Source organism: Electrophorus electricus, chromosome 19, assembly GCF_041902795.1.
Source record: "Electrophorus electricus isolate QZ-2024a chromosome 19, ASM4190279v1, whole genome shotgun sequence".
In the NCBI taxonomy this organism is placed as follows: Eukaryota; Metazoa; Chordata; class Actinopteri; order Gymnotiformes; family Gymnotidae; genus Electrophorus; species Electrophorus electricus.
The window spans coordinates 771,829-788,618 of NC_137515.1; the positions used below are offsets into that span (position 1 = coordinate 771,829).

Genomic DNA, 16,790 nt, shown 5'->3' on the forward strand with positions numbered 1-16,790 from the left:
ATTTGGATAGTGTTGATTTTCTTTTTCCTTTTTGTTAAAAATGAACATTTTTTAAGTGCTACCATCATGTAGACGTTTCTTTGTTAATAACCCTCCCCACATTTGCCCATTTAGTTTAGTTCCTGTGTCTGCTTTGTTCTCAGTTTTGCTAAATGGCATTCTCTTCTCATACCACACAAATGCTACGATACACAAGCTCACACATGCATGCACTTTCACCTGCTTGTGATTTTATTTAGAAACCTTAGGAAACATTGAGAAGACTTCACACTTGCAAAGGTGCTAAACACATTAAAGTATTGTTTTTTGAAAAGGTAAGAAATGCTATTTACTTCACAAATGGAATACATACATATATATATATATACACACACACACACATATACATACATATACATATATATATACATATACATACACATACATATATATATACACACATATATATATATACACACACATATATACACATATACATATACATACATATATCTATATATATACATATATATATATTATATATATATATATATATATATATATATACACATACATATATACACACATATATACATACATATACATATATACACATACATATATATATATATACATATATATACATACATACATACATATATATACACATATACATACATATATATACATATATATATATATACATACATATATACATATACACACATACATACACACATTCATATATTATATATATATATATATATATATATATATATATATACATATATACACACACACACATACATATACATACACACACATTTTTATATATATATATATATTTATATATATATATATATATATATATATATATATATATATATTTATATATATATATATATTATATATATATATATATATATATATATATATATATATATATATATATATATATATACATACACACACACACACACACACACACACACACATTACTGAAAATGAGGGCAAGAAACTTAAAATAAGTGCAGTATTGTTGTCATAGAAAACTTTAAAGTACATTCCTGGAATGAAGCAATAGAATATCACAGTTCTTTAACCAACCTGTTTAAAGGTGAACAAACAATAGTAGTTGTGCACATGATGAATTAACAAGCATGATAACATCAGACAGCACGAGTCTTGGAATATAACAGGATAAAAGATGAAATTCTTTTTCAGTTATTACTCCAATCTTTTTGGAGAATGTTAAATTAATTTTGTAAAATATGTTCACAGTTTCCTTCTCTGAATGGTCTTTTAATGCAGGTCCTCTCATAGCTTTGTGGCTGTAAATATAAAGTAAATATACTGAGATCTTTAAGGACCATTAGAGAATTCCCCGTCCTCAGCTCTGGAGCTGCTTCAGCCGTAGCCATCATTCCACGCCATAACCTTGTCATAATCCTGAATCCGAAGTTTGATGTGAGCAAGCTTGCTTTTCAAGTATTCACACCTCTGCTTCTTCTCCAGAAATGAAGGATCCTTCATTAACAAAAAAAGAAAATAATAATACAAATTAAGCAGTTTTATGCCTTTTGGATAACAATACAATTCAGTGCTCTGAATACAATGCCCAAATAAGGGAACAATGAAGAGGGTGAGAGCCTGAGCACTGCCATTTCCTCTACGGACACACACCGCTGCCCCCTGCCCATCAACCCCCACCCGACGCCCAGCCCCTACTTCCGCACATTCCTACTGTCACGTAACATTGCAGAGATGGACAGAAGAAAAGAAGATTCTCTACCAGGGAACCAGTGACCCGCTGCACTATACATGCAGTGCGCTATAGACACTCCAACCAGACTCTCCTTAGGAGTTAAAATAACAGGAAACCTGACCCTTCTGAGTTACAGAACTCATGTTAAAAGCTGGTGGACAAGACGCACACGAACGTACATTTTTCTTCTGTTGATATTCCTGAAGGATCCGGTGTATGCGGTCAGATTCCTGAGAGAACAAGAAACTTGTTTCAACTGTTTAGTCCTTTTTTTTTTTGCAGATCTGGTGTTATGTTACATGTACAGAATAAGCGTACAAGCTGCAAAAACAATGCAGATGCCATGTGCTGCTGTGTTTCCTTCTCACTACTCAAACCTGCTGTAGGATCCAATAACCTACTGTTACCTGAGATGCACATTTAGACTGAACATGCACTAACCATGCACCTGTATTCACTGACCACTTCACTAGGTACTCCTATGGGAATTTTATAGGTGTACTGTATCCCATTTGTTGCCTTTTAGAGTTTCTCTGCTGCCCTTGGCCTTATTCATCAGTGTCCACAGCCCCATTTCCCAAAAGCACTGTAGGGCCAAGATGGTCTTAAACGAAGAGTGACCATTCGATGCAATACTTGCCTTGTTTACGATTCTTTTGAGAAACTCAGCCCAGATGTCATTAGGGTGGTGGACCTTTCTCAGCACAGCAGCAATACTGATGTGGTAGTGACATGATGCTGTTGAACAAGTTAGGCACTGAACTGCTGGAGTTTTTACACACCAGTGTCACTGCTGGGCTGAGTGATCCGCCACTATTATCAAGACAACAATGGCCAGAAACTGATAAGATGACTTTGAGGATCAATAAGTGTTACATGGCAATACATGGTCTAGTCTCGAAGTGTACAACATGCATCTAATATATAAATGTTTTAGTAATGAAAACATAACAGAAATGTTTCTAGTAAAGTGGATGGTGGGTGCATTAATGTCTACTGTCTGTGCTGGACTGCACCTACTACATATATACACATATATAGTTGTGCCAGACCTGAACACATGCAGTAATGTAATAACATACATTTCCTGTTTTTAAAGTTATTGCATGCATATATTAACTTTTTAAAAACCATCTGAGCATTTCTTTACATATAGCACATACATAACCTGTTTGATATTTGTAGCTTATATATAAAAAACTAAATTTGGGGATCCAGCACAGGAGCTGTGTAGACAGCCAATAGTAATGAAATAATATGAACATTCATGTCTCAACAGGAAGCCAGTGAACAATTAAAAAAAAAAGTACATTTAAAAAAAGTGTTTGTTTTTTTTTAATAAAATAAATAAATAATATAATATAATAACAGACCATCTGACTTGAAGGATTTTTAGGCAGGCTGCGCATAAGGCTGTCCATCTCCTGAAACTTCCTCAGTGCTACCTGTAGCTCTGTGTGGAGCTCCTTATACTCAGAATACTGGTCATTGAACACAGCTTTGTACTGGTCCCGTTCCTCATCAGTACGAATTGCCGGGTATTTACTGCAGGTGACAAAGGAGAACCATAAAGCCAACATACACTGATACCGAAATATACAGCTGGGAAATAACCCTTTAATAATCATACTCACGAGAGGTAGTCTGGCACGATCACAGGTTTAGGGATGTATCCAGATGGTATATGACCTTTAACCGGTTTGGAATTGGAGACTGTGGGTGCTGCTGCGTGTGTGTTGTGAGGCAGACTGTCCACAGAGTGGAGGTGTGGCTCAGAGATCCTTGGTCCAGACATCACCTGCCAGCCAACAGAATAAGAACCAAGTAACGCAGCCAAACCTGCTCAGAGCCCCACTACAGTACGAAGCATGAGACTGAACACATTTTACAAATACACAATACTCACACTTACCAAAGTATGATTTGTAGGCATTTCTGGTGGGTACATCTGAGATGAGATAGAGAAAAAAAACAGTTTTCATGTATTTTTCTAAAAATGTAACATTTCAAACATTTCAGCTCTGATGCACGATAAAGTGGATCAGCTTGATTTGATTTCCTCTGCTGAAAGCACACTGAAGCAAAGAGAAAAGTGATGAGTGCACCAAAATACAGGCCACAACCACAAGATCAAGAAAGGCCCTTTCACCAGGAATCCTGTTCACATCAAAGACAACCACAGCTGTTCAACTGAGCCCCACTAAATCAAGGGCCTGAAGAGCTCAGAGCGAGACGAGAGCTTCACCTCCTGGCCATACTTCTCCCTGTAACGCCGAGTGGCCTCGTGCCTCCACAGCTTAAGACACACAATGGCTCCTATCAGGTACACCAGCATCGTAACAAAGAGGAAAATGATGGCTGCAGTCTGGCCAGCCTCAGTGCGGCAGAAAACCGCGTTGACGCCGTTGTTGAAGAAGGGGTAGTAACAAAGCCCGCCCCTCGTTGTGTCCCGTATGTAAACGATGGCAGCAGCCAGGTACAAGATGGCCAGAGCCAGATTGATTGCAAACTCAGTTAGAGGCCACCAGTTCGAGTCTAAAAGGATAGCGCGATAGTACATGGTCATGCCCAGTACTAGCACGATAACAGTCACTACCCATGCCAGGCCAGCCACGACGAGGATGAACGGCGTCTTGGGTCCCGTGTAATACACATCTCCCGCATAACCACCGCCGTAGCCGCCATACATTTGTGGCTGGGAGTATCCGAACATGTTATACCACTCGTTGTCTTTGTGAACGTATGCGCAGACACAGGCGAACACCGCCGCCCCCAACAGGAGCTCGACGCAGCCGAGAATCCTCAGCAGCCCAGCCCATGACTTCATGTAGGCGTATCGCTGGTGGTACTCCTCAACTCTCTCCGAGTAGGTCAAGGCGGTGGTGTGCACGGTGCGGCCGTCAGCCAAGTCAAAGTGGTCTCCCGACAGCATGGCTTCTCTCTCCTTGCGGGAGTTGTAGCTGCCGCCGGAGCTGCCGTAGTGGTCGAGGGGCAAAGGCGAGTGAGGAGGGGAGCACCGCACGCCCTCAGTGGTGGAATTGCAGTTGTTAGATACAGGCATCGAACTCTTGCTGCTTCTGTTACTCCCGCGAAAGAAGTTCTTCCAGGAGTCAGGGATGAAGCGGTGAACAGGTTTGATGTCGACAGCAGATTCGTCACTGTTTTCACTCCCGCTGGGATCAAACTCGGGCCCGACAGCAGGCTCGTCTGGTAGAGGGGGCGGAGGGAGTGGGTCAGCACTCAGAGCCAGCTCAGATGACCACTGACGTGTTAAAACAGGGAAGGCCTCGCTCCTCTGCAGAGGACCTGGAGGAATGTCGGTCCAGTGAGGTGCATTTCGGACTCGCTCAAAGCGGCCAGACGAGTCCCCTCCGAATGACATGGGGGAAGGAGATTGCCCTGGACAGACACGACATCAGGAGTGAATTAAATCATGCAGTAAGCTTCATAACTTGTACATGACAAAAAAACACCTTCTCCTTTCTGTTCAAATTAATAACAACCTGTAGCTACAGCTTTAAATTGAATAATTAAAAAAAAATAGCATGTGTGTAATACTGACCGATGATGGGGTATCTTTCCCTCTGCAGAACCTCTGACAAGGAAAATGACACTATTCTACACTACACCCCTGACAGGAATTGTCTAATTTCAAGAGCTTTAGTTATGATTTACAATGAACATATTTGAGATAATACCAGGAAGTAAAAAGGCACCTACTGACAAACCAAAGTTCACCCAGGAAGAGATAATGGATTAGTAAGAAATGAAGAGCCATGACACCAGGATGAGGTACAGGTTACTGAGGTCTGACCAGCAGAGGTTAATACTGCCTTCAGAGGCTTCTCTGTCAGAGGTTAATACTGCCTTCAGAGGCTTCTCTGTCAGAGGTTAATACTGCCTTCAGAGGCTTCTCTGTCAGAGGTTAATACTGCCTTCAGAGGCTTCTCTGTCAGAGGTTAATACTGCCTTCACAGGCTTCTCACATCCCCCCATTTTTTCCTTGTTAAACTGAAAATATGAGAACAGTAGTCAATAAATGGGAAGCTTTTATGTGTAAATTTACAATTTGCTTCCTCTGTTAAAAATTAATAGTTCATGTTTCTTTACTGTTCATATAACATTTTCAAATTACAAACTCATTTACTGAATAATTCTGAATTGCACATGAAGGCAGCATAAGAGAACCTAATAAGGGAAGAAATGTTCAAATAGAATGTGCTCCATTTCTTTTCATATAAATGTATAGAAGATGAGTTGAATGTGAAGGAATGAGATCAAGCTGAAATGCAATCTCTCAGACACAGATACAGGACAGGATGTCAAGCTCCCGAACACAGCTTTGATACTACTGGAATCAAACCCCGCGGTTCCCTCTCAGAAAGAAAGGCTGACTACAAGATCACACCGGAATAGACTGCAACCCAAACATTCACTATGCTGGCAGAATCGATAGAAAAAAAATTTGTTCAAATGTCAAGACAGAGTAGGACAAGCCCATTCAAGTTATTGTGGGTCTGATGTCCTGAAGTCTTTAACTGTTTCAGTGGCAAGACCGTAAACATCAACCTTTCTTTCCTTAGTTAAGCACAATCTTCCTGGTGAAATAAAACAAACAGAATTAATAAAAAACAATAACAGCGAACATTTTGTAGAATACCTCGTTCATATGCAGTCACTCAGCAAGACTTACATTAGCCTGCGGTTCAGTGGGCATACCTTGCCTGGACAATCATTAACGCAGTGACCTGGAAAGACAAAAATATATCTAGCTACGCATTTTTTGTCTGTTTCCCAAACGAGCACATTGTCAGTGAATAAACAGTCGCCTTGGAGCATACAAAAAGGACAATCAATAATCCCAAAGAAAAAGTCTTTATATATGAATATAACTGACTGTATATATTAATTTTTTCCTGAAGCAAGTAGCTGGAAGCTTTGCCCATAGTATTCCATTGAGCTACTGCTAAGAATATAAACATTTAAAGTGAAACTATAAAGCAAAAAACAGAAAAAACCTAAACAAAATCCACTTAAAGCAACCTTTTCTTTGTTGCTTATGACTCCAAGATAAAAATGTAGGTTCCTTTACCATTATCTATATATCTACATTACCATTATCTCCGGAAAAAAGTAAGAGACCACTCCAATTGTATAGTCAAAATACAGCTACAGACCCTGCCAAAAGAGTTGAAAATAAAGCTTCATAATGAGGAAAAAAAGGGTTCAATTGTAGCTTTACTGGCAGAGGGATACAGTGAGCATCAGGATACTTCTATCTTGAAAATTTAAAAAACTACGGTTCATAAGAACAAGGTCAAGCAGCAAACACACAGGACAACAGCAACTACAGACTGGCAGAGGTCGAAAACGACTCTACCAACCGTGTTGATCACCACCTCATTCGAATGTCACTTAACAACCGTAAGATGTCGTCAAGTGACTTACAAAGATAATGGCATGCAGCAGCTGGGGTGAATTGCACAGAGAGGACTGTTTGAACAGGCTTCTGGAGGCAGGGCTGAAGTCATGCAAAGCTAGAAAAAGACGTTTGCGTAAGACTGGACGTAGAGGACTAGAGTAAGGTCATCTTCTCTGATGAGTGCAATTTTCAGCTTTGTCCAACACCTGGTCATGTAATGGTTAGACGGAGACCTTAAGAGGCCTACAAGCCACAGTGTCTCACACCCACTGTGAAATTTGGTGCAGGATCGGTGATGATCTTTCAGCAAGGCTGGAATGTGTCTTTGTGAAGGACACAGGAATCAAGCCACGTACAAAACTGTGCTGGAAGAAAACTTGCTTCCTTCTGTTCTGACAATGTTCCCCAACTCTGATGATTGTTTTTTTCAACAGGACAATGCTCCATCACACAGTCAGGTCAATCAAAGTGTGGATGAGGGACCACCAGATCAAGACCCTATCATGGCCAGCCAAAACTCCAGACCTAAACCCCACTGAAAACCTCTGGAATGTGATCAAGAGGAAGATGGATGGTCACAAGCCATCAAACAAAGCCAAGCTCCTGGAATTTCTGTGCCAGGAGTGGCGTAAAGTTACCCAACAGCAATGAGAAAGACTGGTGGAAAGCATGCCAAGACACATGAAAGCTGTGATTAAAAAGCAGGATTATTCCACCAAATACTGATTTCTTGACTCATCCCAAGTTGAAATGTTAGTACTTTATTGTTTAGAAATGAATATGAGTTTGTTTTCTTTGCATTATTTGTGGTCTGAAATTTATGTAACTAACTGTTTTGTTATTTTGACCATTAGTCACTTTCATTTTTAAAAATGCTCTAAAATACAATATTTTTTATCTGGAATTTGGAAGAAATGTTGCCAGTAGTTTATAGAATAAAACAAATCTGCGCAGCCTGGTCAAACACATACAGATCAATTATACAAAGACGTAGAGCATGCAAAACGCACGAGCTACAATAAACATCGACTGGTAGTTAGCATCGGGAGCTAGCCAGAAGACAACTTATTGTCCGCTCTTTGAGAGCTGCTAGTTAAACAGGTAACAGGCCGACATAAAGGCTGGAATAATTCAGGTCATTTGGTAAGCCTGGGATAAGAATACTTTAAAATAACAATGTAATGCGTTTTACGCGATCTTACCGTCTTTTTCTCAAGGAAAGTTGTTACTCCTCTACATTTTCCCTGAAGCGGTTTGGAAACTCGTACCACGTGACCAGCCGATCCCTGAGTGTGACGTCATACAATGAAACTCGCGGACGCGCCTGCAGAGGGAAGCAGCACCTCTAGGTGCAAAAGGTGAGATGTCTGAATATTTTAGTTTAGATATCTGTATTTCCAATTGTATCATAAGGTTTTTAACCTACAGCTTTGGGAAATATTTACACCGTGTAAACATTCTAGTGTGCGCTATGCTATGGACAAGTATTTACGTCTTATAATCGACTTATAAAAGTTACTTCGGGTTAAACTATTAAGTAAGGGAACGAGCTGTCATGATACGAGTGAATAATATATTCGTATAAATGATTTTAAAGTGCTTTTGTCAAATTTATATACCTTAAACATGTTCAACGCATTCAGTAAGCGCTACTATATTAAAAAAAAAAGGTGAATATGATTAAATAACATAGCAAAAAATAGTTTTATGACACTACAATTCAGCCTTGTCCTTCAGTCCTCCTGTGCTTACTCTATCTTTTCCCAGTCAAAAATAAACAGACATTACTAAAGCGACCAACACTAAATGAGTCATTATTATATAGCAGTGCACTTTATTATTTTTGGTTGTTATAATCAGTCTGCCTCTACCTCGTTGGTCTCTTGGCTCTCAGGTTGTTAACCTGCGACTGAGTGATGTCACCAAACGTCTGATCATTTCCCAGCATATTCCACACCTTCCTGAATATAAATGGGAACACTGGCTTGTTTCCCTCTGAGAATATTCACAATTATGGCTTTAGTGGGTAGTTTTTCTAGTCGTACACACAGCACGTTTAAGCATAGATTTGTGTCTTAGTGTTTAAGGTATCAAAGTTTCCTTGGGATTATACAGACACATTTTACTGAAACATTTTTAACACACTTTGTTTTTTATTACTTTGTTTTCATTTATTGTAGCATTATTTTTTACTTTACTACTATTATTTTATTTCTGTTAATATTGTTTTATTTCTGATATATTGTTTTATATATTGTTTTATTTCTGTTTATATTGTTTTATTTCTGTAATATTGTTTTATTTCTGATATATTGTTTTATTTCTGTTAATATTGTTTTATTTCTGATAATATTGCATTTTCTTCTTATTGCCTATTTTACTTATTGCTATTTTTTTAGAATTATGATTTTATAATTTTATTTCTATTTATAATTTTATTGTCTGCATGTTGTTTTTTTAGATTCATATTGCTTTGTATTTGCGATTGTTATTATATACAGAGTAGAATTTCACATATCTTGTGTCAAACAACTAGAGTTTCACACAGAGCCCAGCACACTCACTTCATAATAGAAACCACAACACTGCATGCTCCACTCACAGGTTATCAGGTCGGCACCTCCCTTCATCTGTGTTTCACTGAATTAAGCTCACAACAACTCCAGAAGCCTCAACGGTGAGGTCTGGCATCCCTGACCCACCCCATCCTAGCTCACTCCTATAGTAAGCACATACACCTCTGTAGATGCCAACCTACCTGGGCCTAAGGCTGTATTCAGCACTACTGACACTGTTATTGTGTGCCCAGTGCCACCAGTTCCATATGGGCTTTGCACATTACATCAACCCCAAACACAGCATTAATCTCCCTATATCGACTGCTCTGCCTGCATGCAGCCAATCACATTTTAGCCTATAAAGTCCATACTGACCTCTCCAGTGACTAAGGCTGTACCCAGCCCCACTGGCACTGTTAATGCATGCTCAGTGCCACCAGTTTCACATGGATTTTCCTACTATGCCACCAAGCGTTATGCAATATTTGATTGTATTTTATGTCCATATGTGTATAAATTCATTTTTGTCTTTTAATTTTGTGAACCAGCTTCTTTTTATCTTCTATAATGAAATACAGAAGTAAAATATACATATACTATCTAAAAAAGATACAGTTTAAGTTTTCAGTATTGGCTGTAGTTTTATGCATAATTTCAATTAGGCTGCAAGGTGTCTTTCTGTCTCCATATGTTCCTGAGTTCCCTCACAGGAATGTGCCAGCCTCCGTCTGAGCTCCCTCACAACGTCTTGTCTATATCTTAACCAGAGCCTCCTTATACTGACTGTATTCAATCTTTATTGAAAAGTCCAAAAGTAAGTCGAAACAATTATTTTCTTGCTTTCATTTACAGGCCCATATTGATGTAAGACAACTGAAGCCTTTAACAGTTGTCAGTCATGTAATTTTATTTATTATGTCTTTTCCATTTTTCCAAGTTTACAAATAGCTGATTAGCTGTCAAAGGAGCCTTAAAATAGAGTTCAGGCACTCTGGTTTTACATTAAGTTCAAAACCTTAATTTGCTCTTCAGTTTTGTTTAAGCTTTTGGGTAAGTAGTTTACTAAAAGCACAACCCAGACACTTAATCTTTCTTAAGTTTCTTACAGTTAAGAATATGACAAAATGCTGTATAGTTTTTTAACAGCCTTAAGACACATGGTGCACTGGATGGCATCAGTTTTATACCAGGTTTTTCACTGAATCGCTGTGCTGGCCTTGGACATTAAACAGTACAGCCCTCCTTTTAGCCATGGCAGGCAGGCTCTATCACATGGACAAGGCTGTCCTAGCCTGGGAAAAAATAGAAGTATCTTTTCTCTGGTGCAGTTTCTGTTCCTTCTGGCTTAATGATCACACATGCACATGGTTAATATTAATGTAGAACTGCATCCTCCATTTGTAGTTTCAGGTTAGCACAGTCAGCCTCAGTACACAGTTTGTTCTCCAGCTCAAGTACATCTTAGTATTTTTCTGGAACAGATGAAACGTTATAATTTAAATTATTTAAATTGTCATTTAGATAATTTTTTATAGACATAATTAAATCTTGTTTTGGAAATAGCTCAGTCTCAGATTTGTCACGGAGCTGTCTGGTCTGAAAGAGTTTTCCAAAAGGATAAATTCCTTGACAAACTATCTCCTTCAAGCTTTTTTTCTTCAAGGTTCATGTGGAGTATTTTCTTTTTGGCACCAAAAGAAACTCCAATTTTTTTTAAGATGCAGAATCAGATTCAATCAGATCATCAAGTTGCCCTAGATGGCCTACTTGCTGTTCTAGTTCACAGTTGTCCTTGATTGGAGTATTGACGTTATTTTCCTCTAGGTGCAGAGAGTTCTGCATTCACCAGGGCTACTCTTCTCTTTCCCTAGCATGGCAATAATGTCATTCCCTCTTCTCTGTCTGTTTTTTAACAACCAACAATGCAGTATAAAAGTAAGTCAGTCACTCATAGGATAGCATGTGTTCTTCCAGTGTGTTTAGACTTACATTTTCTCTATATGCCACAAACTGTTCTCACCATAAGCAAATTAAGGTCAAAGTCTTTTTTTTTTTTCCCAGTTCACCATGCTCATTCTCATTCGTCTTTTCTTGGCAGTGAGGTCAGAACTTATCCACATGTTTTACACGCTTTCAGTCATCTTCTTCAGTTTGGCTTCATGCTTTTGTTATGCTTTGAACCACCACAAGAATGCATAACAGAACAGTTTAAAAATACCTTTTAAAGCACTGTGTTGTATTACAGTATCAACATAAATACAATATATTCTCATCCTTAGCAGTTTTTTGCAAAAATGAAAGAATAGAATGATATTAGTGAAACCAATGATGTTTTATATTTTTTTGTTGATAAACTAAGCCTGTAGAGTAATCATGGTATTCAGTATTTTAATATTTGCCAGAACGAGGTGATCCTGTTGGTGTTGCGTTGAACCTGACACAGGGCATGCCAATGGTGGAAATCAGAGACAACTCTGTGGTCGGCTCATGCATAGAGCCTCAGCTCACGCATAGAGCCTCAGCTCATCCAGTTTCCTGGTGGTGACCCAATGCTGGCTTTGAAACTAAAGGAAGTGGAGCTGGAAATCAAGAGGCAGGAGCGTGAGATGGAGCTACTGAGGGTGTGGGCCTTACAGCTTGAGGTTGAAAAGGCAGATAAGGAGGCAGCGATCCAGAGCCAGAGCATGGGTCCGGAGGGTCCTATTCCTCGGCCCTGGAAGTTATCCTCGCCTGTGCCAGTTGGCTCGATTAACAGCAGTACCCCAGTACCAAAACCACACCTGCCCAGATCGCCCACTACTCCTATAGCCGCTACACCAGTGGCACATGGATTTGATGTCAGCCAGCAGATAAGTTTTGTACCAGCAGGATGATGAGGTAGGTGCATATTTTTCTATGTTTGAACTTATTGCCACAGCATTAAATTAAAGGATCTTTGGCCAATCATGCTCCAGTGCAAGTTAGTGGGAAAAGTGTAAGAGGTTTGCTCATCATTAAGTTTAGAGCAGAGCTTTAACTATGATGTTGTAAAAGCTGCAATACTGCATGCTTATAAGTTGGTGCCAGAAGCCTATAGGCAGAATTTTCGGCATTTGAGAAAATCCCCCAACCAGACACATACAGAGTTTGCAAGGGAGTAAACTTGTTTATTTGAGAAGTGGTGTAGTGCAAGTATTGTGAAAACATTCAACCAGCTAAAAGAGCTAATGTTACTTGAAGAGTTTAAAAATTGTCAACCAGAAACGGTTGTTGTTTACTTGAATGAACAGAAAGCAAGCACGGTGACTTCTGCTGCTACTATGGTGGATTAATTTATTCTAACTAACAAAACTGAGTTTGCTCCACGTACCTATGCAACTACAAATCTGCCTAGTCCTAGTCCTTGCAAAACCCTGAAACCACCACGAGCACCTGTTTCCTCTCCCACAGTGGAAAAAGGGAGTGTTTTTATTGTCATAAAAAGGGGCACATCATTGCATCTTGTCTGGCCCTACAGTGCAAAGCAGCAAGAGCAGCTAAGAAAATAAATGCGTTGAATGTTCTACACTCAGATACAATTGAATGTGTAGAACCTGTTTTTCAGCCCTTTATTTTCCAAGGTTCTGTCTCTCTCACTGATGATGATGAGGGACAATGACCAATCACGGGATTAAGCAGTACTAGTGCTGCTGTATCCCTGATATTGGGAAGTGTGTTGCCATTGTCGTCAGACACATACAGTGGTAACGATGTGTTGGTGCAGGGTGTAGGACTAAGTATTATGAGGCTCCCTGTACATAATCTGTACCTACGCTCAAGTGTGTAAAGTGGCGGTACAATCTAAACTGCCCGTCCGTGATGTATCATTCATTTTAGGTAATGACATAGAAGGTGGTATGTTGTTCCCTTTGCCTGAGGTAATAGAGAATCCTGTGGAGCTTAGTGAGTCTGCACAAGAGGAATTAGGCACACTTCCTGCTTGTGTTTTGACCCGTGCTCAGGCACGGAAACTCAGTGATGCGGTTCCTCTGAAAGGAACATTAGTGTGTGATGTGCCAGTAGGTGATGATGCACCTGTGTTTGCAATGCCTAAAGAAAAAGTTGTGTATGTGGTCCTGATTCGGAGATCCCAGCTCTTGTATCACAAAAGGAGCTGGCTGTGGCTCAGAAAGCAGACAGCACCCTTTTACATTGCTTCACCCTTGCAGATAAACAAGGAGAAAAAACTATAGGATATACCAGTGAGTATTACATTGAAATTGAAGTGTTAATGCAAAAATGGTCTTTGACTGATCCTAGTGAAGAGTGGAACACAGTGACGCAAATAGTGGTACCAGCTAAATACCCTGCCCATATCTTGTTTTTAGCATATGATCACCCATTGTCAGGTCATCTGGGTGTGCAAAAGACCACACAGCGGATTTTGAGATATTTCTTTTTGGCCATCAATTGGAAAAGACGTAGTGTACTGCTGTTGGTCTTGTCATATATGCCAACTGGTTGGAAAACCAAACCAGGTTATTCCCCCTGCACCTTTGGTTCTAATTCTTGTGGTGGGTGAACCCTTTGAATGAGTTCTCATAGATTGTGTAGGTCCCCTGCCAAAGACACGAGCAGGACATCGTTACTTGTTGACTTTAATGTGCACCACCACATTTTAGATTTAAATTTAGATTTGTTCACTTAAATCTAAAGCTGTGATTAAAGCATTGATTAAGTTCTGTACTACCTCTGGCCTACCTAAATGTATCTAATCTGACAGAGAGACTAATTTCACCTCAAACCTATTCACCCAAGTAACACGTGAGTTAAATATCCAACACCACTTCTCCAGTGCATATCACCCCGAGTCTCAGTGTGCATTGGAAAGGTTCCATCAGACTTTTAAAAATATGCCGAGTTCTTACTTTGCTGAGTATGATAAAGATTGGGATGAAGGTGTTCTTCTGCTCCTTTTTGCTATCTGTGAAACAGTTCAAGACTCTTTGGGGTTCAGCCCTAATGCAGTACTTTTTGGACACACAGTGCGCGTTCCATTGAAGTTTTTATATGACCAATGGTTATTATCCAGTCCCCGAAATAGTGTCTCTCTTTGTGATTTCGCTGCCAAATTACATAATCACTTTGTTCACACTTTGTGCACTTTGTTCGACACATAGTCAAACACAATCTTAATGACTCTCAGGCAGCTATGAATGCAATTTATGACCGAAAAGCTGTTGGTTGTTCATTTGAGGTTGGTGACAAGGTATTAGCCCTTTTGCCTATATTGGGATTTTCCTTAAATGCACGCTTTGCAGGTCCCTATGTGATGTAGAAAAGACTGTCCCCTACCACTTATGTTTTGGCTACCCCGATCGTAGATGAAAGATGCGTATGTGTCATATCAATTTGCTAAAGCCCTATGTGGATCGAGATGTGGTTTCCTCATCATCATCAATCCCTCATACCCTGGCTACGGTTACGGTTGCTGCTGAGTATTCCTCTGAGCAAAACGGGTTACACCTGGCTCACAACTGTCTACCGTGTGCACGTCTACCCAACTCAGAAGCCCTGTGATGTCTCCCAGAGACACTGTCAGGCTTGTCACCCTCAGATAGGGATGACCTCCTTGCTCTGAGAGATACCCATCACTATTTTCTGATACCCCTTCATGTACTCCTGTTGTTCAGCCTGATATAGATGTTGGCTCACACCCTCTGATTAAACAACATCCCTATCAAGTAAATCCCAGTAAATGTGCTTTGTTGGAACAGGAAACAACATATCTGCTTTATAATGCTTTAGCCATCCATAGTAACAGCCCTTGGTGTTCCCCCGTCTTCTAGTTCCAAAACCTGATGGAACCTTTCGCTTTTGCACAGATTATCATAAAGTGAATGATATTACAGTGCAGGATTCATTTCCCATACCTCGTATGGAGGACTGTGTTGACAGAATAGGATCTGCTAATTCCGTGAGTAATCTCGATCTCCTAAAGGGTTATTGGCAGGTGCCACTTACTCCTCACACCTCAGACATTTCAACTTTTGCCACCCCTGATAAATTCCTGCTGTACACGGTTATGTCTTTTGGTCTCAAAAATGCACCTGCAACCTTTCAGCGACTTATGAATATTGTCTTAGGTGATGTCCCGAATTGTGAAGCCTACCTGGATGTAGTTGTTTATACTCATACGTGGGAGCAACACCTGCAAACATTAGAAATGTTTTTTTGGAAAGTTGCAGGATGCTTCGCTTGTTTTAAATCTAGACAAATGTGATTTTGGTAAGGGCAAGGTAGCATACTTGGGCAAACTAGTTGTCCATGGGATGGTTCGTCCTTTGGATACCAAAGTACAAGCCATTCTGTCCTTTCCTGTCCCAGAAAACAAATGGAGTCTCAGATGTTTTCTGGGTGTGCTTGGTTTTTACAGATGTTTCTGTAGAAATGTTTCTGTAATTGTGACACCCTTAACAAACGTATGCCGTGAGAAAGTTCCCTTTGAGTGGTCCCCTATGTGCCAGGATGCTTTTGATGCTATTAAAGCATTGTTATGCCATACACTTGTTCTGGCTGTGCCTGACTTCTCACGTACCTTTATATTGGAGGTTGATGGTAGTGGTGTAGATGCTGGTGCTGTTCTAATACAGGAGGATACCCAAGGCTTAGAAAACCCTGTTTGTTATTTCTCAAAGAAACTTGTAAAACATCAATTAGTATACAGCACCACAGAGAAAGAGGCACTTGCTCTTTTGTTAGCGCTGCAGCATTTTGAAGTTTATATTGGAGGCAGTTCTCTTGTTACGGTATATACAGACCATAATCCCTTGGTCTTTCTGAGCCGTATAGCAAACACCAGCCAGCGTTTTATGCACTGGTCCCTCGTTGTACAGCGGTTCAACTTGTAATGCTGATTATGCTCACCTGATGTAAAGGAAGAACACAGAAGGATCTTAGACTGGAGCCCTAATGAACAAGCCAGCAGCAATGGCAGAGAAAACCTTCCCAGGAGGAAGAAATTTTAAAGGGAGCCAAACCTCAGATGTGGAACACAAAGGGCCACAAACTGTGTTGTGGGTTTAATAGAGAATTAGTTTATTCTGAT

General features: G+C 39.9%; 1 protein-coding gene across 6 annotated transcripts; it reads right to left on the reverse strand.

Moving 5' to 3' along the window:
* Positions 1 to 1,004: 1,004 nt before the first annotated feature.
* On the reverse strand, positions 1,005 to 8,440 carry marveld2a (MARVEL domain containing 2a). Of its 6 annotated transcripts, none has more exons than XM_035535721.2 (8): positions 8,369 to 8,440; positions 6,405 to 6,492; positions 3,990 to 5,143; positions 3,657 to 3,692; positions 3,379 to 3,542; positions 3,118 to 3,289; positions 1,924 to 1,974; positions 1,005 to 1,506 (listed from the first exon to the last, which is right to left on the reverse strand). In XM_035535721.2, the coding sequence occupies exons 3-8, from the start codon at positions 5,124 to 5,126 to the stop codon at positions 1,387 to 1,389; spliced, it is 1,680 nt and encodes a 559-aa protein (XP_035391614.2). In that variant the 5' UTR covers positions 5,127 to 5,143; positions 6,405 to 6,492; positions 8,369 to 8,440; the 3' UTR covers positions 1,005 to 1,386. The 6 variants fall into 6 exon arrangements, with proteins under 6 accessions (XP_035391614.2, XP_081558281.1, XP_081558282.1 ...); XM_081702155.1 differs by having other exon boundaries at positions 5,307 to 6,492; XM_081702156.1 differs by having other exon boundaries at positions 3,990 to 6,342; positions 6,438 to 6,492; positions 8,369 to 8,438.
* Between the last annotated feature and the right edge of the window lie 8,350 nt (positions 8,441 to 16,790).

Bases quoted from the DNA above. Each gene is read 5' to 3' on its own strand.
- marveld2a (XM_035535721.2), bottom strand. From the start codon at position 5,126: ATGTCATTCGGAGGGGACTCGTCTGGCCGCTTTGAGCGAGTCCGAAAT. The intron at 3,693-3,989 runs GTGAAGCTCTCG...ATCTCATCTCAG, and splicing joins GGGAGAAGTATGGCCAGGAG to ATGTACCCACCAGAAATGCC. The intron at 1,975-3,117 runs GTCTGTTATTAT...TTGTTCTCTCAG, and splicing joins AAAATCCTTCAAGTCAGATG to GAATCTGACCGCATACACCG.